The sequence below is a fragment of the Hemitrygon akajei genome, chromosome 1, assembly GCF_048418815.1.
Source record: "Hemitrygon akajei chromosome 1, sHemAka1.3, whole genome shotgun sequence".
NCBI classification, from domain to species: domain Eukaryota; kingdom Metazoa; phylum Chordata; class Chondrichthyes; order Myliobatiformes; family Dasyatidae; genus Hemitrygon; species Hemitrygon akajei.
The window spans coordinates 51,865,135-51,890,572 of NC_133124.1; the positions used below are offsets into that span (position 1 = coordinate 51,865,135).

Sequence of the window (25,438 nt, forward strand, 5' to 3'; positions counted from 1 at the left end):
TGAGCAGGCATAAAAAGTTAAACTGAAAGAAAATAACAATTACCCATTTAATGTCTAATCCAACATTAACTCTTTTCAGCTTACTGACATCTTCCCTACAGCAGGGTGAACACAATTTCCCTAATGCAACCTCACCAAGGTTATGTACAAGCTCTGACATCACATTTAAAGAATCTGTGCTTATATTCCTAGACCCCTCTGCTATATCTGGATATGTCATCAACCAATTGTTTATCGCAGAAACCTTGAAATCAAAGTTAATTTACCAATGTATACTCTGTATGATGTGTGAGCTCATGTGAATTCTGGAATTCACAAACATTAGCTGAATGTAAGAAACACTGTTAATAATTGATTCTTTTAAATGCGGGGGGGGGGGGGGGATGTATTCATCCAGCAACTGAATTGGTTCTGTGAGGGAAATGCATAGTGTGGACTACTTCATTAAAGTTAAATTTGATATTGCTGTTTACCTGCATCTGTTATGTTTTAGCATCAGATATCCTAATATCATTCCCAAGACACCACTGACACAAATTGCAGGGTAAATCTGTGCTCCACATTGAACACTGTATTTAAGACCATACGGCATATAGGAGCAGAATTAGGCCATTTGGTCCATCCAGTTTGTTCAATCATTCTATCATGGCTGATTTATTATCCCTCTCAATTCAATTCTCTAGCTTTGTCCCTGGAAGCTTTGATTTCCTGATTAATCAAAAATCTTTCAACCTCCACTTTAAATATACTTGAAGATTTGGCCCCCATGGCAATGAACTCCAGAGATTCATCACCCTCTAGCTACAGAAATTTCTTTGTATCTCCTTTCTAAATGGATGGATATCCTGCTATTACGAGGCTGTGCCCTTTGGCTCTAGACTCACCCACCATATGAAATATCCTCTCCACATCCACTCTATCCAGGCCTTTCAATATTGATAGGTTTCAATGAGATAGCCCCATTCTTCTCAACTCCAGCCCCAGACCATAAAACGCTCCTCACGGATTAAGCCTTTCATTCCCACAATCATCCTTGTAAACCTCCTTTAGGTCCTCTCCAATGTTAGCACATCTTTTCTTAGATAAGATGCCCAAAACTGCTCGCAATACTTACAGTTATGGTCTAACCAATGCTGTGTAAAGCCTCAGCATGACATCCTTGCTCTTAAATTCTAGCCTCTCAAAATTGCCTTCCTTAACACTGAATCAATCTGTATGTTAATCTTTGGGGAACACTGCACTGACCAGAACTCCCAAGCCCTTTGCACATCTGATTTTTGAATGTCCTACCTGTTTAGAAAATAGTCTACACCTTTATTCTTTCTAACCTATACTTCCCTGCACTGTACTCCATCTGCCACACATCTTTGCCCATTCTCTAAGTCTGCCCTAAGTCCTTCCTGCCCCACATATATTTGTACTGTCCACAAATTTGGTCACAAAGTCATAAATTCCATCATCCATCACTGACATATAATGTGAAAAGAAGCTGTCCCAATACCAAACCTTGTGGAACACCACTAGTCATCAGCAGCCAACCAGAAAGGACTTCCTTTATTCCCACAGTTTGCATCCGGACTATCAGACAATCTTGTATCCATCATAATATCTTTCCTGAAATACCATGGGCTCTTATCTTGTTAAGCAACTTCATGTGCCTTCTGAAAATCCAAGTAAACAATATCCGCTGACTCTCCTTTGTCAATCCTGCCTGCTATTTTCCTTATGAATTCCAACAGATTTGTCAAGCAAGATTTTCCCTTAAGGAACCCATGCTGACTCTGGCCTATTTTATCATGTGTCTCCAAGTACTCCAAAAATTCATCTTCAATAATGGATTCCAACATCTTTCCAACCACTGCAGTCAGGTTAATTGGACTATAATTTCCTTTCTTTTGCTTCTCTCCCTTCTTAAACAGTGGAGTGTCTTTTGCAATTTTCTCATCCTCTAGAATCATTCCAGAATCTAGTGCTTCTTGAAAGATAATAACTACTGCCTTCACAATCTCTTCAGCTACCTCTTTCAGAACCCTGGGGTGTATACCATCTGGTACAGGTGATGTATCTACAATCAGACCTTTGAAGTTCCCAAGCACCTTCTCCTTAGTAAAAGCAACTACACTCATTTCAGCCTCCATACACTCTCAAATTTGTGGCATACTGCCGATCTCTTCCACAGTGAAGTCAGACACAAGGTACCTACTTCGTTCTCCATTTTTTTTTGTCCTCCATTACTACCTCTCCAGTGTCATTTCACAGCAGTCCAATATTTACACTAGCCTTTGGTTTACTCTTTATATATCTGAAAAAAAAACTCTTGGTATCCTTTTTTTAAATCTTATTGGCTTGCGTTCCTTCATATTTCATCTTTTCTCTCCTTATGGTCTTTGGTATTTAAAAGCTTCCCTAACCTCTAACTTTTCACTGTTTTTTTTAGCAGATAATATGCCCTCCCTTTTGCTTTTATGCTGTCTCTTGTCACCCATGGTTGCATTATCCTCCCTTTAGAGTATTTCTTAATCTTTGGGGGTTATCTTCGATTTGCCCCCAGAAACTCCAGCCATAAGAACATAATAGAAATAGAAGTAGGCTATCTGGCCTGTTGAGCCTGCTCTGGCATTCAATAGGAACATGACTGATCTGGCCATGGACTCACCTCCAGCTCCCCGACTTTACCCTATAATCCTTAATTCCCCTACTATTCAAAAATTCCCCCAGTATGCCATTGCTATTTATCCCTGATACTGTCCCCTTCTAATCAACTTTGGCTAACTTCTCTCTCAAGCCTCTGTAATTCCCTTTCCTCCACTGTGATACTACTCCATCTGAGTTTATCTTTTACCTGTCAAACTGCATTGTGAATTCTTGCAGCCTCCTCAAGATTCCTTTACCTTAAGCTCCCTAATCAAATATGGTTCATTACACGACACCATATCCTGAATTGCCATTCCCTTAGTGGGCTCAACCACAAGCTGCTCTATAAAGCCATATTGTAGGCTTTCTCCAAATTCCCTGTCTTGGAATCCAGCACAAACCTGATTTTCCCAATATACTTCCATAATGAAATCCCCCATGACTATAGTAACATTGCCTTTATTACGTGTCTTTTCTATCTCCCATTATAATTTATATCCCACAACTTGGTTACTATTTGGGGACCTCTATACAAGTCCCATTAGGGACATATTACCCTTGCAGTTTCTTAAGTCTACCAGAAGAATTCTGCATTTTCTGATCCTAAGTCACTGCTTTCTAAGGAATTGATTTCACTTTTTATCAACAGTCACCACACCCTCTATGCCTACCTGCCTGATACAATGTGTACCCTTGGATGTTAAGCTTCCAACTATGATCTTCTTTCAGCCCCAACTCAGTGATACCCACAACAGCATACTTGCCAATCTCTAACTGCGCTATGAGATCATCTTCCTGATTCTATATACTGCACGCATTAAAATATAACACTATCGGTCCTGTATTCATCACCCTTTCAATTTTGCCCCATGTTTAATTGACTGCAATTTTAACTTGTACAACATTTGCCCATTCTCAGCCCCGTCACTCCTGTTCCCCTGTTCCTGATAAATTAGTTTAAACCCACCCCACAAGGATAACGGTTCCCTTCAGGTTCAGTTGTAAACCACCCTTTTTGTATTGTTCATTTCTTCCCTTGAAGAGTTTCCAATGATCCAGAAATCTGAAACCCTGTCCCCTGCATCACTCTCTGAGCCACTCATTCATCTGTACTATCATCCGATTCCTGCCCTTGGCTAGCATGTAGTACTGGGAGTATTCCAGTGATTACTACCCTGGAGGTACTGCTCCTCAGCCTCTTTCTTAACTCCTTATACTCACTGTACAGAACTTCTTCCTTCTTTCTACCTTTGTCATTTTTGCCAATGTGCACTATGATGTTTGGCTGCTCTCCCTCCCTCTTGAGAATCTTCTGCAGTCACTCTGAGACATCCTGGACCCTAGCACATGGGAGGCAAACATCATCCTGGCTTTGCTTTCACAACCTCAGAATCTGACGGTTAAATGTAAGCAGGCTTTTTCCACTGAGGTTGGGTAAGACTGCAATTAGAGGTCATGTGTTGAGAGTGAAAGGTGAAATGTTTAATGGAACTTGAGGGGAAACATCTTCACTCAGATAGTGGTAAGACTGTGGAGGAAGCTGCCAGCAAGGTAATGAATGCAGGGTCAATTGCAACATTTAAGAGAAATTTAGATTGGTACATGGATGGGAGAGGCATGGAGGGCTACGGTCTGGGTGCAGGTCGATGGGACCAGGCAGATTAATTGTTCGGCAGGTCGATGGGTCGAAGGTCCTATCTGTGCTGTAGTGTTCTATGAGTATCTACTGCTGCCTCCCTAACTATTGAATATCTTGTCACTATCACTCTGCCTGGTTTTCAAGAGAATTGCTTGCAGCCAATCAAAAAATTCCGAAAGGCCCCGAGCTCTTTTCAAACTTTGCACTGCCTCACTCAGTCAAACAATTGCTCATGATGATTGCAGTTTGCTGAATATTTGAGGCAATTTTACCACCTAAAACAACTCACCAAGCAACCAAATTTTTATCATCTGAATCTTTACACTCAATGAAGAAAAATAACTGACTTACCAACCGAATGGGCTGCATTTAAACCTTGGTAATAAAATTTACCCTAGGTAATTTCCCATGATTTTAAATGACGTTTCACATCTTTGACTGTAAATAGCAAGTTTTTAAAGATGAATCCAACCAGCAAATGGAAGCTTTGTTATGGCAAGAAAGGATCTTCTTGTAAGCGGTAACATTTTTTTTCTGGTGATTTTCCAGACTAAGCTTGCTTCAGCACTTATGGAAAATGCTATTCGAACTGCAGAGTATAAACAACTACAAGGGACTTATCTGGACACGAAAAGTAAACTTGCAGATATCTACTATGACAAGCTGAAAACTGAAGGTCGCATCAAGGATTATCTTCAGGTAATTAAAGCTACAGATGATGAAGAAATTGCAAAGAGAATAAATGAGCGATTATTCTGTGGTGTATTGGATGTTTTTTTTTGCCAGTTCAGATTCAGCTCAACTCAAAATTCAAAGTAAATTTACTATCAAAGTGCACATATGTCACCATATACAACCCTGAGATTCATTTTCTTGCAGCCATAATCAGTAAATCCAATAACCATTATAAAATCAGTGGAAGACTGCATCCAAAAGGGCAGACAACCAGTGTGCAAAAGACGACAAACTGTGCAAATACAAAAGAAAAAATGTCAAGAACATGAGCTGAAGAGTCCTTGAAAGTGAGTCCATAGGTTGTGGGAACAGTTCAGTGACAGGAAAAGTGAAGTTGAGTGAAGTTATCCCCTCTGATTCAAGAGCCTAAGGCTTGAGGAGTAATAACTATTCCTGAAATTTGTGGTGTGTGTTCTGAGGCTCCTGTACCTTCTTCCTGATGGAAGCAGCCAGAAGAGAGCATGGCCTGGGTGGGAGGGGGGTCCCAGATGATGGATGCTGCTTTCCTGCAATGAAGCTACATGTAGATCTATCTGAAGTAAAGAGATAAAAAAAACACTTCCCTTGGACGTTTTCATGTTTTATTGTTTTATAACATTGAATCACAGTCGATTTAGTTTGGCTTTTTTTAATACTGATCAACAGAAAATGACTCATGTCAAAGTGAAAACAGATCTCTACAAAGTGATCTAAATTAATTACAAATATAAAGCACAAAACAATTGATTGCATAAATATTCACCCATTCAAGTCAGTATTTAGTAGATGCACTTTTGATTGCAATTACAGCCTTGAGTCTGTATGGATAGGTCTCTACCAGCTTTTTCCCCCATTCTTCCTTACAAAACTGCTCAAGCACTGTCAGATTGCACAGGGATCATAAGTGAATAGTCCTTTTCAAGGATATAGTCCACAGTAGTCCACAGATTCTCAATTAGTTTGACGGCTATTCCAGTACATTAATTTTGTTTTTAAGCTATTCCTGTGTAGCTTTGGGTTTGTGCTTGAGGTCATTGTCTTGCTGGAAAACAAATATTTTCCCAAGTCGCAGTTCTCTTGCAGACTACACCAGGTTTTCCTCCAGAATTTCCCTGTATTTTGCTGCATTCATTTTACCCTCTACCTTTACAAGCCTTCCTGGGCCTGCTGCAGTAAATTATTCCCACAGCATGATGCAGTCTCCACTATGCTTCACAGTAGGGATAGTGTTTTTTTGATGATGTGTGTTTAGTCTGATGGCCAAAAAGCTCAATTTTGGTTTCATCAGAGTCTCCCACATGCCTTCTGGCAAACACTAACTGAAATTTCATGTGAGTTTTTTTTCAACAGTGGCTTTCCTTTGCCACTCTCCTATGAAGCTGCGAATGCTGAAGCACCCAGGTGACACTTGTTGTATGCACAGTTTCTCCCATCTCAGCCACTAAAGCTTGTAACTCCTGTAGAGTTGTCATAGGTCTCTTGATGGCCTCCCTCACGAGTACCCTTCTTGCACGGTCACTCAGTTTTTGAGGACGGCCTGCTAGAGGCAAATTTGCAGCTGTGCCGTATTCTTTACATTTCTTGAAGATTGTCTTAACTGTACTCCAAAGAAAATTCAATAACTTGGAAATGTTGTTGCATCCATCTCCTGATTTGTGCTTTTCAATAACCTTTTCATGGAAATACGTACAACACGCTGGAGGAACTCAGCAGGTCGAGCAGCATCCGTGGAAATGAGCAGTCAATGTTTCAGCCTGACGAAGGGTCTCAGCCCGAAGCGTTGACTGTTTGTTTCCACGGATGCTGCTCGACCTGCTGAGTTCCTCCAGCGTGTTGTACGTGTTGCTTTGACTACAGCATCTGCAGTGTACTTTGTGTTTACCTTTTCACGGAGTTGTATGGAGTGTTCTTATGTCTTCATGGTGTAGTTTTTGCCAGGATACTGACTCTCCAGCAGTTGGACCTTCCAGATACAGGTGTATTTTTACTGCAATTAATTGAAATACCTTGACTGCACACAGTTCTCTAAAAACTGATCTCTATTTAACTAATTGTGTGACTTCTAAAACCAATTGGCTGCACCAGAATCAGAATCAGGTTTATTATCACTGGCATGTGACATGAAATTTGTTAACTGAGCAGCAGCAGTTCAATGCAATACATTATCTAGCAGAGAGAGGAAAAAACATAATAATAATAAATAAACAAATCAATTTATGTATATTGAATAGATTATTTAAAAATGTGCGAAAAGGGAAATACTGTATATTAAAAAAGTGAGATAGTGTCCAAAGCTTCAAAGTGAATTTAGATGGCAGAGGGGGAGAAGCTGTTCCTGAATCGCTGAGTGTGTGCCTTCAGGCTTCTGTATCTCCTACCTGATGGTAACAGTGAGAAAAGGGCATGCCCAGGTGCTGGAGGTCTTTAATAATGGACGCTGCCTTTCTGAGACACTGCTTCTCTAAAGATGTCCTGGGTACTTTGTAGGCTAGTACCCAAGATAGAGCCGACTAGATTTACAACGTTCTGCTGCTTCTTTCATCCTGTGCAGTAGCCCCTCCATATCAGCCTGTCAGAATGCTCTCCATGGTACAACTATAGAAGTTTTTGAGTGTATTTGTTGACATGCCAAATCACTTCAAATTCCTAATAAAGTATAGCTGCTGTCTTGCCTTCTTTATATTGATATGTTGGGACCAGATTATATCCTCAGAGATCTTGACACCCGGGAAAATGAAGCTGCTCACTCTCTCCACTTCTGATCCCTCTTTGAGGATTAGTATGTGCTCCTTCGTCTTACCCTTCCTGAAGTCCACAATCAGCTCTTTCATCTTACTGACGTTGAGTGCCAGGTTGTTGTTCCACTAGTTGGCATATCTCACTCCTGTACGCCTCTCGTCACCACCTGAGATTCTACCAACAGTGGTTGCATCGTCAGTAAATTTCATCAGTGATGAGTTGGTATATCATATTAAAGGGGGTGAATACTTATGCAATCAATTATTTTCTGGTTTATATTTGTAACTAATTTAGATCACTTTGCAGAGATCTATTTTCATGATGACATGAGTCTTTTTCTGTTGATCAGGGTAAAAAAATGAATTAAATCCACTGCAATTCAATGTTGTAAACATTAAAACGAAGGAGTACCAGGTCAAAATTTAAAAAATAATGAAGATAGGTCAAAATAGATTGAAAAGATAATTTATATATCATTTATCATGTTCTCAAGGTATCCTAGTGAATTACTTTTGAAATGCAACTTGGGTTGTTATGTATGCAAATTCTGTGATTAGTGTTGCAGAGCGGAACAAAGTTTCATAAACATTAAAAAAGATGAGCAATTAGTCCATGTAGTTTGGTGTTGGATGTAGAAATATGTGCTAAAGCATTAGAACTTTCTTTACCTTCATCTCCTATGTGTGAGGCCCCTGTCCATATCAGCTTTTTCTAAAAAAAAGGGTCTAATTTAGTTTTTGAACAAAATAAGTTTTAAACAAAATAAGAGAAAACAATTAGAATTAAGGAGGAAACACGTTTAATCTACATTGTACCTTGTAAGCCACCTATGAAAATAACATCATAAGATAAATTTGCAAAGTGATTTGATGTGATACTGTTTATACACCTGATGCCTGTATTGGAAATTAAGACAGCTAAAATGGCCATCAGATTAAGAATCCCTAGTTGGTCTTATACCACTTTGTGCACTCAAGCCTAAATACACCCCCAGTGTCATAGATAGACATCACAAAACGAAAAAGGTCCTAGTGCTTTCCTGGTGTAAGTTTTTCTCAAGCTGCCAGACAGGTATGGATATCAATTATAACCAATGTTTTGATGATCCTTGAAAAAGATGGCAGGGTTTTTTATGTAAATGTCAGTTATAATTGATAACTATATCCGGATGGAAGCCCAAGAAGAGTTTATTCATCTTTGCAAAGCTTTCACTCTCATATAAACTACTTTATAAAAGCAGTTTTCAATAATATGTAGCAAAACAATCCATGGTGTTTAATTGAATTGTATTGAGTTTATTGCTTACATCCTTCATGTACATGAGGAGTAATAATCTTTATGTTACATCTCTGTCTAAATTTGCAATATGCAATTGTGCAATTTATAGTAATTTATAATAAATAGAATGTACAACAGGACAGTCAATACTACATAGAAATACAATTGTAACACCATGAATTAAGCAGTCTGATGGCCTAGTGGAAGAAGCTGTCCTGGAGCCTGTTGGTCCTGGCTTTCATGCTGCGGTACTGTTTCCTGCATGGTAGCAGCTGGAACAGTTTGTGGTTGGGGTGACTCGGGTCCCCAATGATCCTTCGGCCACTTTTTTATGCACCTGTCTCTGTAAAGGTCCTGAATAGTGGGAAGTTCACATCTACAGATGCACCGGGCTGTCCACACCACTCTCTGCAGAGTCCTGAGATTAAGGGAATTACAGTTCCCATACCAAGCAGTGATGAAGCCAGTCAGGTTGCTCTCAATTGTGCCCCTGTAGAAAGTTCTTAGGATTTGGAGGCCCATACCAAATGTACCAAATACCACAGAAATGTAATCAGAAAGAAAGAAGGAGCCATTAAGCGGGGAAATTATATGGTTTGACAATGAAGGATTTATTGAGTGCTTTAAAGGACCTGGTAGTGGAAAGGCAGCCACGTTTAAAGGAGAAATCCTAGATGAAAATATTTGGTCATGGGTGAGAATTTTAATTTTGAGTGTTGATATGGTTAGTAGCCATTACACTTGCAATATGCAGGAGTGATGAGTTGAGCAAGCCTTGGTGGAGACCATGCTGTGGCCAGCAGAGTTTGCATATGTGGCTTAGTCAGCCAGGATGGTGGTGAAATAGTCAAGCCTGGAGGCAATCAAGGATTGTCGAGGGTTTTAGCAATAGAATATACCTAAGAAGGGACAAGGTTGAATGATAGTCCTAAGATAGAAGTTGGTAATCTTTCTGATGGAGAGGTTGTTCGTAACATTGGAAGCTAAAGTCATGAAAGTTACAACAGGGCAGCCGGTAGAGCTGTTCTTACATTTGCACTGACCAGTATTCAGTCCTGCCCTCCAGTTCTGTCTGAGTGGAGTTTGCATATTCTCCCTTTGATCAAGTCTCATACATCCCAAAGACATGGAGTTTGGTCGGTTAACGGGCCACGGCAAATTGTCCCCGGAGTGGAGGTGAGAGAAAGATTCAGTGGAGATTTAAAGAGAATATGGGGAGAACACAATAGGATTACATGTCTGACACTTGGTGCAAACTAGATTCAGATTTCAGATTTAGGTTTATTTATTGCATATGTTGAAACATATAGTGAAATGTATCATTTGTGTTAACAAGCAACACATCCACGGGTGTACTATAGGCAGCCCACAGTGTTGCCACACATTCCAGTGCCAACATAGCTTCCCTACAATGCTCAGCAGAACAGAACAAAACAGAATAAAGCAACAACAGTGAAAAAAGCCCCGTTCTTCCCTCCCTCTCCTTACCCAGTAAACTCACAGAGATTCGCAGACCCAGGCTCCGGCAATCAGATCTCAATGTCTGGGCATCCAATCGACCATCAGGCTTCTGATCAATCTAAGGGCTTTCATCTGGACCTCTGATCAACCTTTGCTATTGATCCAGGACTCACCGGTGATGGCAGATGAGGACCCTGGAGGAGGGAGAGCACGAGCTCTTGGCTTCAGACACTGGACTCACTGATGATTGGTCTCTGAAACTAGGCCTTGAACTCTGGTGTCACTGATGATGGGATCCCGAATGTCTCCATGGTCTGTGAGTCCAGCATCTGACCACACCATCACCAGTAGCCTTGAATGTGGAGCGGAGGCTTAGGCTCTAGTCTGTCCACTAATTCTTCTACATCCCATCCCTAAACTCTAACCTGATCTCTAACTTCCTTCTCTGTTCCCAAACCCATTTTTATGAAGCTAAAATACCAAAAAAAAGCCTGAGCTTTGACCTCAGCAGAGACTAGCTTGGCACCTGTCTTGAAATCAGTCTATGGGTGGTTCAAATGGCATTTTTCAGGGGAACAATTGTTTCACGTGAACAACTTCTGTCAGTGTTATGAATTGTTTGATTTCAATAGCTTTACTCTACAATATCTTAACTGCAGGAAGTTGTGTTTACCCAGAACTGGGTGGTTAACAAACAGACCACAAGATATATTTAACTTGATACTCAAATCTTGAACTGATGGCACTTAGAGGCAACATGTTGGCAAGGGCTAGGATGGAGCAAGGTTAGATCCTACTGAAGAACTACTCTAAAGGTTCTGCATCAACTATTAAAAGAATAATGGTGCGTTGTCATTGTAACAGAGGGTGTCATTGTTGATTTTCTCTCTCCCCCACTCTCCCTCCCCTCTCCCCCTCTCTCACAATATTTAGCTTCCTTTTTTCTGTTGCTATTTTACTATCTGCTGGTATGATTCCATCAAATAAAACAATAGCGCAAGCAATAATCTGATTTTGTTTTTTTAAAGTATCCTATTCCTACCACCAGTAATATATAATGGGCCCTGTTTCTGTTTTCTTAATGAGCTGAGTCTGACAGCAGGATATTCTTCAGATACAGAAATAATAATGTTTTAAAAATTCGTGGCAACTCAACATAACATTTTTGTGATTTAATTGTTTTGCTTAGACAGTATTTTAATGAGAGAGATAAAGATCAGTTAATGTCAGCAGACCGATGGATTGGAATGTAATACTTCTCAAATTATATTGCCACTTGCACTTCTAATGGGTTTTATATCTTTTTAACAGAATAGTATGCCAAATATTTTAAATAGAAAATGTTTAAGTGGTGAACCTTATATTTTGTTTTCTAAGCATTGGGAATAAAATAGAGAACTGAGAAAATATACCTCTGCCCTCAGCCACCACGTTGAAAACAAATGTCTGAATGCAATGAACCAGGCAAACATAAAAATCAAAACCAAAAAATTCTTATCCTATTACATTTACATTTATTACATTAAATTGTTTTGCTTTGCTAATATTGCTTTTTGTCACTTTCAAAATCAAATGTGCCTTTCTTTATTATAAGCAAAAAGCAATCATATTACTTTAAAATACATAAGCTGCCTTGTGTTGCATGCTAATTTGAATAATCAGCTTTTGTCACCAGCTACATTTGCTTGAAAGGCATCTGAGAAATTTGACAAAATGTACTTTGGATGAATTTCTTAGAGTAAATGTTTGTACTAAAATACACATCGGTGAACACCGCACTGACAGAAGAGCTGGTGGATATGGCAGTAGTAATCGAAGGTGCTAAGCCAGCTGTCTCGCTCTGTTTGCTTGCTCACTGCTTTGGGCATTTTGCCAACCTCATTGCAAATAACTGCATTAGTCAAGTGTATCAGAATTATTACAACACTGCGTCCATCTCATTTATTGCTGTTGGTGCATTTTCTAAATCTTTACAGTACAATGAGAGGATATTTCAACTTAGTTACCTTTTCTCATGCACCAGGCCTAAAAGTTCACTTTTCCTTTGTTACAAATTTGGACAGAGCGACAATATTTGCAAGCCACTTTGTTATGTAGCCAGTACCTTCCCAGAATGATTTGTAATGCAGTGCCAGCAGAATTTCTGATTGCAATATGGCTCATGATACATATTTCTAGCCTGTGAGTGATACAAATATGGAAAGAAGCTTACCACATACATTTCATGTTATAATCTATAATATATTGAAAACATGTTTCTGTTTAACTTGATAGTTTACTTTCCACAAATTACTTAACAAATAAGATTAATATACTCCTTTACAGTGGAATAGTATTCCATATCTGTATAGCATGTTTGGAGTGATTATCATACACCATAATATGCAAACAATCAGCTCATATTCTGCATTGGCTATCAAGCAAAAAAAAACTACATTATTTTAACTGCACATCACAACGTGAAAAAATCTAATTGAAGTTTTATTAATAACAAATAAATTGTCTACTATAATAGAGGGCTTAAATTTAACATTGTTTTCTGTGAAGAGAAATAGACATAACAATAACTAATTTAGCAGAATTGAGCAGTGTGAAATATCATGGACATTTGAATCAATGCTAATTAGGTCAAGGGCTCTTTTAATGTAGCCCTAAAAATACACAAGAAATTAAGGTCCTGTATCCATTGCAGATCCCAACTTTAAATTTATTTATACTCCTCAGAGCCGGCAAAATGCCTGGTATTTCCAGATCTTGAGTTCTTTCATGAGTGGTTCATTGTCACTGGGGCATGGGAACCTCTTTTAAAAAAAGAGTCCATGTTGAAGTTTAAAAGGTAGGAGTTGTTTTCCTGGTTTAGCAAACAACAGTTGACCACTGTGAGTCACCCTCACCCTCATCCCTATTCCTGAACACATCTTACTTTCCTCTCACCCTGAGCTTACCTGTGTGTTTTCACAAAAGCAATAATTAGTTTCAGTCGGAGGTGCCAGATATATTAACTAGCTTCTGTTGTCAACTGATTATGCTGTTAAACCCCAAGCACCACCTTAGTTTGATTCTGAGATCTATTCATTCTGATTTAGCCAGTTCATGTTACTAGGACAATATTTTTCATAATGCAGATATTGATAATAAGACTAATAGTGCTTAAGATGGTGGTGGTGATATTCCACAATCCTATTGGGTAGAGAGTTTTAAGATTTTGACCCAAAGTTGATTAAACAGCAATGATATCTTTCCAAGTCGAGATGATGTGTGACTTGTTGGAAATCTGCAGCTTCCTTTGCCATGAACCTAGTGTCTATGGCTTCTTCATGATGGAATTCACAGGGTTAGAAAGGGATTATCAGAGTAGTCTGTGCTGATAACTGAAGTACATTTTGAAATTGATGCAGCTTGTTGCATGCTGCATTGGGGGCGGAGGGAATCTATGACGTGATAATTAAGTGGTCTCATTTGATAGTATTAAGTTGCTTCAGTGTTTCATCCAGGCAAGTGTAGAGTAATCTATTATGCTCCAGAAAGGTTGTGGGATGCCAGAGGTGAATCATTCAGTATAGGTTTTCCAACAGCTGACCTGTTCTTGTAATTTCAGTATTTATGTGGCTGATCCCATTAATTCAGAATGGTGATCCCTGGAATATTGAATATGAGAAATTGGTGATAGTAATATGGAAAGATTAGCTGGATGTTTTAGGCTGGAGATGATCATTACTTGGCATTCTTGATGTGTGAATGTTACTTATCTCGACAACATTCATCTTTTACTGGATGCAACCATCGACTGTTTCATTTTCTGAAGAGTTGTGAATAGATTTGAATATTGTGCAGTCATCACTAAACATGTCCACTTCTGATGGAAGGAAGAGGTCATTATTGAAGCCATTGATAAGATGGTTAGGTCTTGAACAGGGGTTCCCAGCCTGGGCTCCACAGATACATTGCTTAATGGTATTGGTCCAAGGCATAAAAAGGTTGGTAACCCCCGGCCTTGAACATTACTCTGAAGGACACTTGGAGTAATGTCCTTTGATTGGAATGATTGACCTCTGATAATCACAACATTTCTTTTTATACTCCATTTGTGTATTTTCTCCTTAATGCTGATTGAATTCAGTTAAAGCAGAGCAACTTTATGTTCTTTGGTTCATGTTTGTAAGATGGCTGTTGATAAGTTTTGTGTCCATATGATCTTAATCAGGGCATCGTTGAGTAGCTTATGGTGAGTAAGTGCTATTTGATAACATTAATTGACAGATCTGAGCACTTTGCAATGATGAAAAGAGATTATTTAAGAGGAAATTAGCTGGATTGGATTTGTCCTGCTTCTTGTGAACTGGACCTACCTGGTCAATTCCCACATTGCCTGGTAGAAATGAGTGTTGTAAATGTACTGCAATAGATGCACAGCTAATTGTTGAGTGTGGATTTATGCTGAGATATTTCGTCCCATAGTCTTTGCTACATCCGATATTTGCAGCAGTTTCTTGGCATCAGTCCTACCAGTGCTGCAATAGACAGTAGTAGACTAACCTTGGTAAAATCAAGGTTAAGGTTATTTCTTTCATTGATTGATTCACTACCTACTGCAGACTGTCAACTGCACCCTTCACTACTTAACAACAAAGGTCAGTGGAAGAACCACCATACAACTCCTGGTGAAGAAAAATGCATTCCCCATCCAGAATGTATCCTGCATCTTTGCTACTTCCAATGCCTCTACCAAGTGTTTCTGAATATGGTGAGATATTTCTTTTGTCTGCCTTGCCAATATTTGACACATAGCAATGAGCTTTTATGGGGTCTAGAGTCAATATTGATGACTCCCAGGTCTATGCTCTTCCACATATATGTACCCACAGCTTATCATGTGGAATTTTGGCACACTGTCTATAAGCTGTGTTTCTGTGAGTACAACTATATCACAATCTTTCTTCATGGTATCTTGGACATCTCTCCTAATTAAGGTGCAGTCTAGATATGTGTATGAGGGGGCTCTGGTCAAGTCAACAGGGATATCCTTATTAACCAAATTGCCCAGGTATTCTATCTGGTTTTATCCATTCTTCTATGTTAGGATAATGGTTATGATGCAGTAAAGTGCTTTTTCATCCTCTTCTGAGGGTATTTCAATATCAACCGTACTATCACAAGTCAGTGTCACAATGAGGCCAGACCAGAAAAGAGAGTCTGATTTATTTCTCAGAAGCATGCTCTTTCTGCTCTTGTAATTAGGTAGTTTCCTTAATTTTAACTGTCCAGCAATCTTATTCATGTTATAAGTTATGTAACATTCAAGTGACTAAACTGTTTCCCACATGGATTCTTTCCTTCTTTTTCTTGTTGCCCTGCTAATGACATTTCTCACCATGGTTATTTGTCATTCAGTCACTCTTTTCAATACCTCGGGACCTACCAAGTTACTTTGATGATGATGACTCAGGCCTGAGAGGCCAGTGTCAGCCATTTTCATGCCTTACAAGGTGCCGAATGAAAGACTGTGTGGCGCGCCCACTCCTCACACAGACATTTTGCAGTAGTTTTCTTTTTATTTTACGAGGTCAAGTTGTGATCTCAACACTCAATCTGGCACGGATGGAAAGCGTACTCAGGAATGGCCCGACCGGATTCGAACCCGGGAACCTCCGTTCTGGAGTCAGGCACTGATGTCACTGTGCTACCAGCCAGCCAAGTTGCTTTACAAACAAATAAGTACTCATCTTGCAAGTTGAAAAACCATTCACATTGAATCTATGACTGACATTTGCATTCAGATCTTCCTTGGGGGTGAAACCCCTTACCTTACCCATGGCATTTGAAGGGAGGGAGTGAAAATTAATCAACTGAGAAATTGCATCTTTCAGAAAATACATCCTCATATAGAGTGTTTATTGTGTGAACCAGTTGAGGCAAAAACTTCAAATCCAATTAGCAAATAATTGGGTGATGATATTAATTCCTTCAGAAAATTGGAGAGGAATATTTGTGGGGTCACAAATTAAAATGAGGCAATCACTTACTGTTTCATCCTACTATGCTTCCACTTGTCCCAGTTTTTTTTATTATTCAACTGTTGACTCAGACTCTCACAGGAATAGGTTGGTATTTTGCCTTAAATATTGGTTCTTGGTTTCACTGTTAACCTGATGTCGAGGTGAGGCAGCAGTGATGCTGTCTACCTGAGTCTGTTAGGAAGTGGATCATGGGCCAAAAGAAGTCCAGAAAGGAAGTTGGCATGGAGTTCAAAGCAGGTTTAATCTAATAAATAATCTTGATGTATAGGTCTTCACTTAGCCTTTGCTGTTAGCTGCAGCTCCCATTACTTTCAGGAATCTACTGTTGTAGGATTACTGAAAGCATTGTCCCTTTTGCGCAAACCTGTTAGATTATCTATCCCTGTCAACCTATCACCTGATCACATACTTGAACCCACCACCATCAACTTGATCGATTTCTAACTGCGCTTGATCTTATTTGGTCATTATTCAAAATTTGATGCTTAGTGCATCCTTCCACTGGCATCCTTACTTTTTTCTCCATTAATGATTCCTACCAAATGTTGAAAGGCCTAGATAAGGTGGATGTGGCAAGGATGTTCCCTCTGGTGGGGGGTATTCAGAACTAGAGGGCACAGCCTCCAAATTGAGGGGTGACCTTTTAGAACAGAAGTAAGGAGGATTTTTTTTTAGTCAAAGAGTGGTGAATCTGTGGAATGCTCTGCCACATACTGCGGTGGAGCTTGTGGGTATATATTGTTACGTAACCCCGTAACCAGGTAACTTACCAGCAAAGGTAGATGGATCAGCTGAGTCGGATGCTACTATTTTCAAACGTTTTATTCGAAAAGGGCACAAACATATGGTTAATACAAAACATTCAGATCATATACATCGTCAAACTCAATCTAAAACACCGGTGTAACCATGATCAATCAGAAATAAGCTCTACAGTTGTCTAGGGGTTAATACAGAGTCCAATTGAAATCTAAAGAGTCACTCAGAAGTTTGCAGGCTTTTCCCTTTTGGGAACCGCTGGGGTTTTCACGTTGTAGAGAGAAAGAGATGATTTGGAAAAGATAAACACTTGCCCGTCGTCTTGGCAGAGCAAATCCTTGGAATCAGGGGAGCAGACTTCCCCGTTGTTAGCTAAAAGCAGTCTTTCGTTGGTTCTAGCCACAGATTCAAAAGTTGGAATCTAACGCACGTGGCTTCCTTCAGAATGGCGTCCCGCTCCCACGGGAATCGATATCGTGCTTCCTTCGTCTCCTGGGTGCGTCTGAGGGTTCCCCCCCTCAGACCCTCCTTTATACTTCTTCACGGGATCGCAGGTGTCAATCAGGTTGCAGGTGATGCGATCTCTCTCTCAACCAGCCCACTTTGCCCGAGGGCTTTTCACGTGGTCTCCATGAGACAATAGTCAAGGTCACCTTTATTCTGCTTCTTGGGAGAACGTGGTCTCTCTCTCTTTTGGGTCAGCTGACCCCCCCCTCTTGACTCGGGTTCTTGAGATTCTCACAAAGGAGGGGGCCGATGGCATAACAATATAAAGCAGAAGTTGATGGATCCCTGATTGGTCAGGGCATCGGGGACAGGGTGAGAGGTCAGGTGAATGTGGTTGAATGAGATCCAGGAGCAGCCATGATAAAATGGAGGAGGGGACTCGATGCGCTGAATGGCCTAATTCTGCTCCTATGTTTTATGGTTTTAGCATTGCTTAATTGTACACCCTTACACTTGCCTTTTCCTTACTACATGTGCTTCCCTATAACTCAATTTCCTCCAGGATCTTCAAAATATCAAAAACAACCAAGGAAAAACCTTTGGCAACACAAAAATATGGAGAACATGTTCTGTTTTGTTTGATGTTTAAGGTCATAATTTTACCTGCTAGGAAGCTTTGCCTAAAATTCCCCCATTAGCCAACTGCACCACCATTAAAAGCTGTTTTAACACAGCTTTCCCAGTGCTGACAAATTCATAGTCTTTAATCCTTTCGCAATTTGTATCTGTTTATCCATTTTCCTGAACATGGAGGCTGAATACTTTTCATCTTAATTTTGCTATGGTTATACCTCACTGGGATATGCCATAACCTCAGTAACCCAAACCTGGAAAAGTAAAAAAAAGTAACTCTGCTGAGAAGGGAAAAAAATAATTCAAATGTACTTCTCAAATATTGATAGGCAGTCTTTTTTCCTTATGTGGTCTCATTATAGTATTGCAACAAACGATGGTACGGCACTGGAAATCATCGGTAGTCTTATTATGTGTGGCCTCAACAGGGAGAGACCAACCCAAATCAGCCAGGTGTTTAAATCTTGTTGTCTGTATATAATATTGTTCGAATGTAATTGCATAAGTGTATGTAATTAATGGAGATAAATGTAATTTCTCAATTGTTTCTGTTGTTATTACGCCAGCTCCTTTTACAGTGGTAGTCCACCTTAGCTGAACTCTAAGAGGCCTTATTCTTCCAATTTTTCTCCTTAAATCTTAAGGCACTGATTTTATTAATTTATATAAAATTTTATAATTTTTGTTTGAAAACTCTTTTGTCACATTTAAATTAAGTTTATGTACATAACAGGCTAATAAGTCAGTTGCTTCACTTGCTTGTTAAAGTCAAGCATGTGTCTTTGTTTCATGTTACTAATGATGTGGAACCATGGAAGCCCAAGCATATTTCGCTTGGACGATGTGGGAGCGAATACTGAAAGCTCATTACTTGGCTCCCCATTGGAATCCTGCAGGAGTCTGCTCATTGAAAAGACTGTGGGGGCTTTGACAGAATTATTATACTGAATATTTTTAGACTCATTAACTATATTACCAAAGCAAAACATCCCTTCCTTAACATGCAGATTTCCTAAAGCCATAGAAACTTTACTTTAGTTAAAAATGTAAAAGATAATGCAAAAGAAAAAGCCAAAGAAAATATTTGTACCTAAATGTTTAAATTTACAAGCAGTGCCTGTGCTATTTAATCTTCAGATAACTCTTCCAGTCATGGCCTGATTACTTTGTGTTTCAAGTTTGGTTGATCTAAACTTTATATTTTAGCTGCCTTTAAAAAAAAACAGTAAATACTGTATGTTACAAGTAACTGTATAAATTTAAGTAAAGTAACTTTAATTGTCCTTTATTGTAATAAAATATATAAAGAAGCAAATTATAATGGGCAATTTCTTACTGAATAAATGTGGTTTTGCTGTTCCAGTAAATTCCCAATGAGTTTTGCATTGATATGACTGAATGTTGTCCTATTATGCAACCCAGCAACGGTATTATTTAAATTATTGGAAACATCGTGAAAGATTGTCTCTAATCTACATATGTAAATTGGCTATAATTGGAATATTTAAGTATTATTCTGTAAAATAAGTTGAAAATACCCTCCAAATTTTGTGAAGATATAGTATCATTTTTGAAATAAAATGAAAAGCATTATTTAATTGATCTAACTTCCATAATAAATTATGTCTAATTAACATAATTCATTAATGTGTTTTCTCTTTTAGCACAGTAGGTATACTGACATTTTCAATTGACATTTTCGTAAAGATAAATCCTAAGAGTTTCATGTTTTGAATGGAATGCCTTTTGTGGCTAAGCTAATTTACATGTACAATTTTTTTTTTCATTTATTTACATAAGATTGGTATAATCTGTTAATATTGAAAAGGATTTTCTAATCTTGGACCATAGATTTTGTTTTACTAACTGGTGGTAATTAATTAGCACAGGATATAGTTACACTGGAATAAGCCATGCTGTTGTTAGCCAGTCCGATTATTTCTATCATCAGGGAAATTCATTTTGCTACAGGTGAGCAAAGATTACTATTAATGGTATTATAATGCAAATGCATAAAAGACTCAACAGACTCTGCATTATCAGAGTTGGGTTTATTATCACTGACATATGTCATTAAGTTTGTTGTTTTGCAGCAGCAGTACAGTGCAAGGCATAAAAAATTGTAAGTTACAAAGATAAATAATGCAATAGGGGAATGGAAAATAATAAATAATCTAATGCCAAATTTTATTTCTCCATTATGTATAGCTTTAATACTTAAAATCTTTTATGCTTTTATGAATATGAAAAGAAGGCTTCCAGTAGCAGTGCTTACAGTACTTGCTCCCTCTAGAAAAAAAGGCTTTCTTTAGGTTTGGCTGCATCTAGACATTTCTTCTCTACCAATCAAGTGCCCCCACCATAGGAATAAGAACAACATCTAATCTCCCTTAACAACTAAATAAAGAGTAATCATAGAGAAATTAGTGCAAAATGCTGATAATACTCAGCAGATCAGACAACATCTGTGGAGAAACAATTAATATTCTTAATTTGTACCATATAAGTTCTAAGAAGTGTCATGAAGTTGAGAAAGATTTTGACAAAATGGATGGGCTTAGGAATAGAGTTTTAGTTCATGCCTTATGAACATGAGATTCTGCAGATACAGGAAAATTTGAGCAACACACTCAAAATGCTGGAGGAGCTCAGCAAATCAGGTAGCATCTATAGAGGGAAAAAAACAGTCAACATTTTGACCCTTCAACAGGACTGGAAAGTAAGGGGGCAGAAGCCAGAATAATAAGATGAGGAGGGGAAGAAATGCAAGCTGGCAGGCCATAGGTGAGACCAGGTGAGTGGAAAGTCAGTGGGTGAGGCAAGAAGCTAGGAGGTGATGGGTGTAGAAAGAAAGAGCTGAACAAGAAGTAATCTAATAGGAGAGAGCGGTGGTCATGGAGGAAAGGGAAGGCAGAGGCATACCAGAGGAAGGTAATGGGCAGGTGATAAGAAAAAAGGGTGGGAGAGGCAAACCAGAATGGGGAATGGAAATAGAGAGAAGGGGGAGGAGTGTGTGATTACAGGACACTGGAGAAATCAATGTGCGTGCCATCAGGTAGGAGGCTATCAAGAAAGAACATGAGATGATGCTCCTTCAACCTGAGTTTAGCTACATTGCGGCAGTTGAGGAGGCCATGGATGGACATGTCAGAATGGGAATGGGGAGTTGAATTGAAATAGGTAATCACAAAGTCTTGCCATTTGCAGTCTGCAGCAGAAGAAGCACCGGATACAATAGATGACTCCAACAGACTAGCAGCTGAAGTGTCCATGTTGAAGAAATGGGATATGTGCAAAATGATAATGATGGAAGAATTCTGAGAATTTTGAGCAGGTGTTGAGTACGGGCACAAATAATGGTGAAAACATGGACAGGGCTGACAGTTTTTAAATTGTTGCTGAACTTGGGATTACTTTGACCTCTAATAGCAGGGATGATGCAAGTTGTCATATGGCATGAGGGTTTTGGAAAATCATAAAACTGTGAAAGCTAGAGGATTATAGATCGACCAGAATATAAACCCAATAGGCAGACTTGCATATAAAAAAGCACAGAAAATGTTTTAATGTCAGAGGTTAAGGCAGGGTGTAGATAGAAAATTGAAATAGTATTCATCTATGATGAAGAATATATGAAGATGCTACTTTCGCTCAAAAGTAAGGAAAATAATTTAGGCAAAATATGCTGCAAACAGCACATCAGGCTGTATTATTTACAAATAAATTGAATTAATCTTTCATTTCAAAGAGCTCTTTTTCTCTTTCCACAGATGTGGCCTAACTTATTAGTATTTTCTGTTATTATTTTAGATTTGCAGCACCTGCAAGCTTTTTTTTCAAGAGAGATGGAACAACTCATCAATATATGGAATTAGTAATGGATCTGGGGTTCATTTTTGGAAGTCTAAGACTAATTACACTGGACAACAATTTTTTTTCAAAAGTATTACTTCCTCAGAATTTTATTTTGTTAATAATAGACTGCTTAAAGCTGAATACAAATATAACTTCAGATTACTTGAATCATGTAGGAATTTGGAGAAACAATGTTAAGTTCCATTGAATATAATGCATTTAATTCCATAACAGTGTTGACACTTTGCTGACAACTAAGTTAAAAATATTTTGTTGATGATTTTTATTTGTACTCAGTGTCTGAGGCTTCTCACTTAAGTGTCCAACAATAATCAGCCAGCATGCCCTGATACCATTTCTCCATGACCGCAATGTCCTGGTGAATTATTTCACTATGCTCATCACTGACAGCACCAAGATTTGCAGGGAAGAAGTCTAAATGGGAATGCAGAAAATGAACCTTTAATGACATGTTGCACTTCATGGTTTTGTATGCTTGGAGTATGTTGTCAACCAGCTGCACGTAGTTTGGTGCTAAGAAAATTTTCAACAACATCCTTGAATGCCTTCCATGTGATTTTTTTCTGATCCCACAAGAAGTTCTTTGAATTGCCTGCTATTGATGACCTGTTTGATTTGTAGACCAATAAAAATGCCTACCTTAATCTTAGCATCAGCTATATTTGCAAAAATCTGTCTCAAATATCGGAATCCTTCATGGAAATTTATAAGTTTTCAAAAACCTGCCCTGCCATGCAGCATCCACCCTACCTAGGCATGCCTATAGAAGATAGAAATTTTTCAGCTTACATTGAGGGCAATAATTTAATTGGCCTGAATTAGGAAAGAAAATAACAAATATTGGTGATTTTAAAAGGATAGTGTGGAGAGTATGTGATAGGAAAAGTTCATGGTGATTTTCATGATGAGCAGCCCAAACACCGTAAGATACACCCAAAAGTATTCAGGATGCAAAATCTTTGTTGTCCAGTGTTACCTGACAGTCAATCTAACAACAGAACTTCATGCTGGGTAACGTTTAGGGTCATCAACATAAATATGGAACCTGATATTATTTTTTAGGATTATGATACCAAGGGCCAGTTTGTAAATGATCAAGGGACTGAGCCAAAGGATTAATTCTAGGAAATAGAACAATGCAAATATAAGAGGCTGCAAATGCACTTAGACAACAAAATGACAAGCATATAAGAGGCCATATTGGTGTCCATTACTACAACTTTGATTTGTAAGAAGCAAGAGGAATCAGAGGAGAAATTGTTTAGGGTAAGAACAAGTTCTGCTGAATACATGAGTGGTAGGAAACGGAATGTATTTTTCAGTAAGAGAAGAAGTGTTTAAATCCTTTTTGATGGGAGATGGAGGATGATAAAGACTGATAACTCAGCATCAAAGAGGGAGTGTTGGTGGTGATGGTGAAAGATCAATAGAGGCTGGAGCTGGGCTCAGGCATACGATCAAAGAGGGAAAAGGTTCAAAGATTCAAAGCACATTTATTAACAAATAATGTATAAATTATACACCTTGAAATTTGTCTGCTTATAGGTAGCCACAAAGCAAGAAACCAAATGACTCAATTTTTAAAAAAGACCAAAAACCGCTGTGCAGAGAAATCAGAATCAGGTTTATTATCACCAGCACGTGTCATGAAATTTGTTAACATAGCAGCAGCAGTTCAATTCAATGCATAATATAGAAGAAAAAATAAATAAATAAATCAACTACAACATATATAGATTGAACAGATTTAAATTGTGCAGAAACAGAAATAATATATATTAAAAAAATGTGAGGTAGTGTCCAAGGGTTCAATGTCCATTTAGGAATCGGAAGACAGAGGGGAAGAAGCTGTTTCTGAATCGCTGAATTGTGCCTTCAGGCTTCTGTACCTCCTACCAGATGGTAACAGTGAGAAAAGGGTGTGCCAGGAGTGCTGGGAGTCCTTAATAATGGATGCTACCTTTCTGAGATACCGCTCCTTAAAAATGTCGTGGGTACTTTGTAGGCTAGTATCCAAGATGGAGCCGACTAAATTTACTAACCTCTACAGCTTCTTTTAGTACTGTGCTGTAGCCCCCCATACCAAACAGTGATGCAGCCTGTCAGAATGCTCTCCACGGTACATCTATAGAAGTTTTCAAGTGTTTTTGTTGACATACCAAATCCCTTCAAACTCCTGATGAAGTCTAGTCGCTGTCTTGCCTTCTTTATAGCTGCATCACTATGTTGGGACCGGGTTAGGTCCTCAAACATCTTGACACCCAGGAACTTGAAACTGCTCACTCTCTTCACTTCTGATCCCTCTGTGAGGATTGGTATGTGTTCCTTTGTCTTATCATTCCTGAAGTCCACAAACAACTCTTCCATCTTACTGACATTGAATGCAAGGTTGTTGCTGCTACACCACTCCACTAGTTGGTATATCTCACCCCTGTACACCCTCTCGTCTCCATCTGAAATTCTACCAACAATGGTTATATCATCAGCAAATCACTAAATAGTGTTTGAGCTATGCCTGGACACACAGTCATGGGTATAGAGAGAGTTGAGCAAAAAGTAAGAAAGAGAGAGGAAAAAAAACACATAGTGCAAATAATAGAAGCAAGCCAACAGCATCCCGAACCAGACTGAGTCCCAGATCTACTCCTGGAGCAGCCAGAGTAGGCCCAAGCCAAGCCTTTGTTCTCAGTTTTCACACCAGCAGGATAGAAATGCAAATCAGCCCAATCATTCACAGCCTTGGCGCTGCTGAGAAAGAATGAATATTCATGGGAGAGGAGCAAAATTATTACCACCATTGCCTCTGTACCCAACACTCGGGCTTCCAGTCTATCTGGGCTGACATTTAGATTGTCCAAGCACTGGATAGTGCCGTGAACAAGGGCCGGGATCTTGGCTTCCTGATACGCCTGGGCCATCCCGTCCAAAGCCATCTCCATCTCACCAAATTGGCTCGATGCTTGGAGAGATCCAACCTCAATGATAATGGAAGGGCAGACTCAGATGCGTGAGGTAGTGAGGGTGGTGAGCTCAGAGCAGAGAGGGGTAAGCCGGAAGGGAGAGAGTGTGTCATTAGGACTGCAGGTCAAAAGAGGGTGACTTGTAACCCTTATCTCTTTATATTGGCTTTCCACTCTCAGGATCTTGACCCAAAGTGTCAATAATTATTTTCCCTCCACGTGGCTGCCTAGCCAATTGAGTTCCTCCAGCAGTTTGCTCTTTGTTCTCGGTAATAATTAAA

The 25,438-nt window shown here is 39.1% G+C and overlaps 1 protein-coding gene across 2 annotated transcripts in view; it reads left to right on the forward strand.

Moving 5' to 3' along the window:
- Positions 1–25,438, forward strand: part of ccdc178 (coiled-coil domain containing 178) — a 309,293-nt gene that overhangs the window by 215,950 nt on the left and 67,905 nt on the right. For both annotated transcript variants that reach the window (XM_073043130.1, XM_073043139.1), the window contains exon 19: positions 4,823–4,972. In XM_073043130.1, coding sequence (XP_072899231.1) covers positions 4,823–4,972 — 150 coding nt within the window. The remainder of the gene's footprint in view (positions 1–4,822; positions 4,973–25,438) is intronic.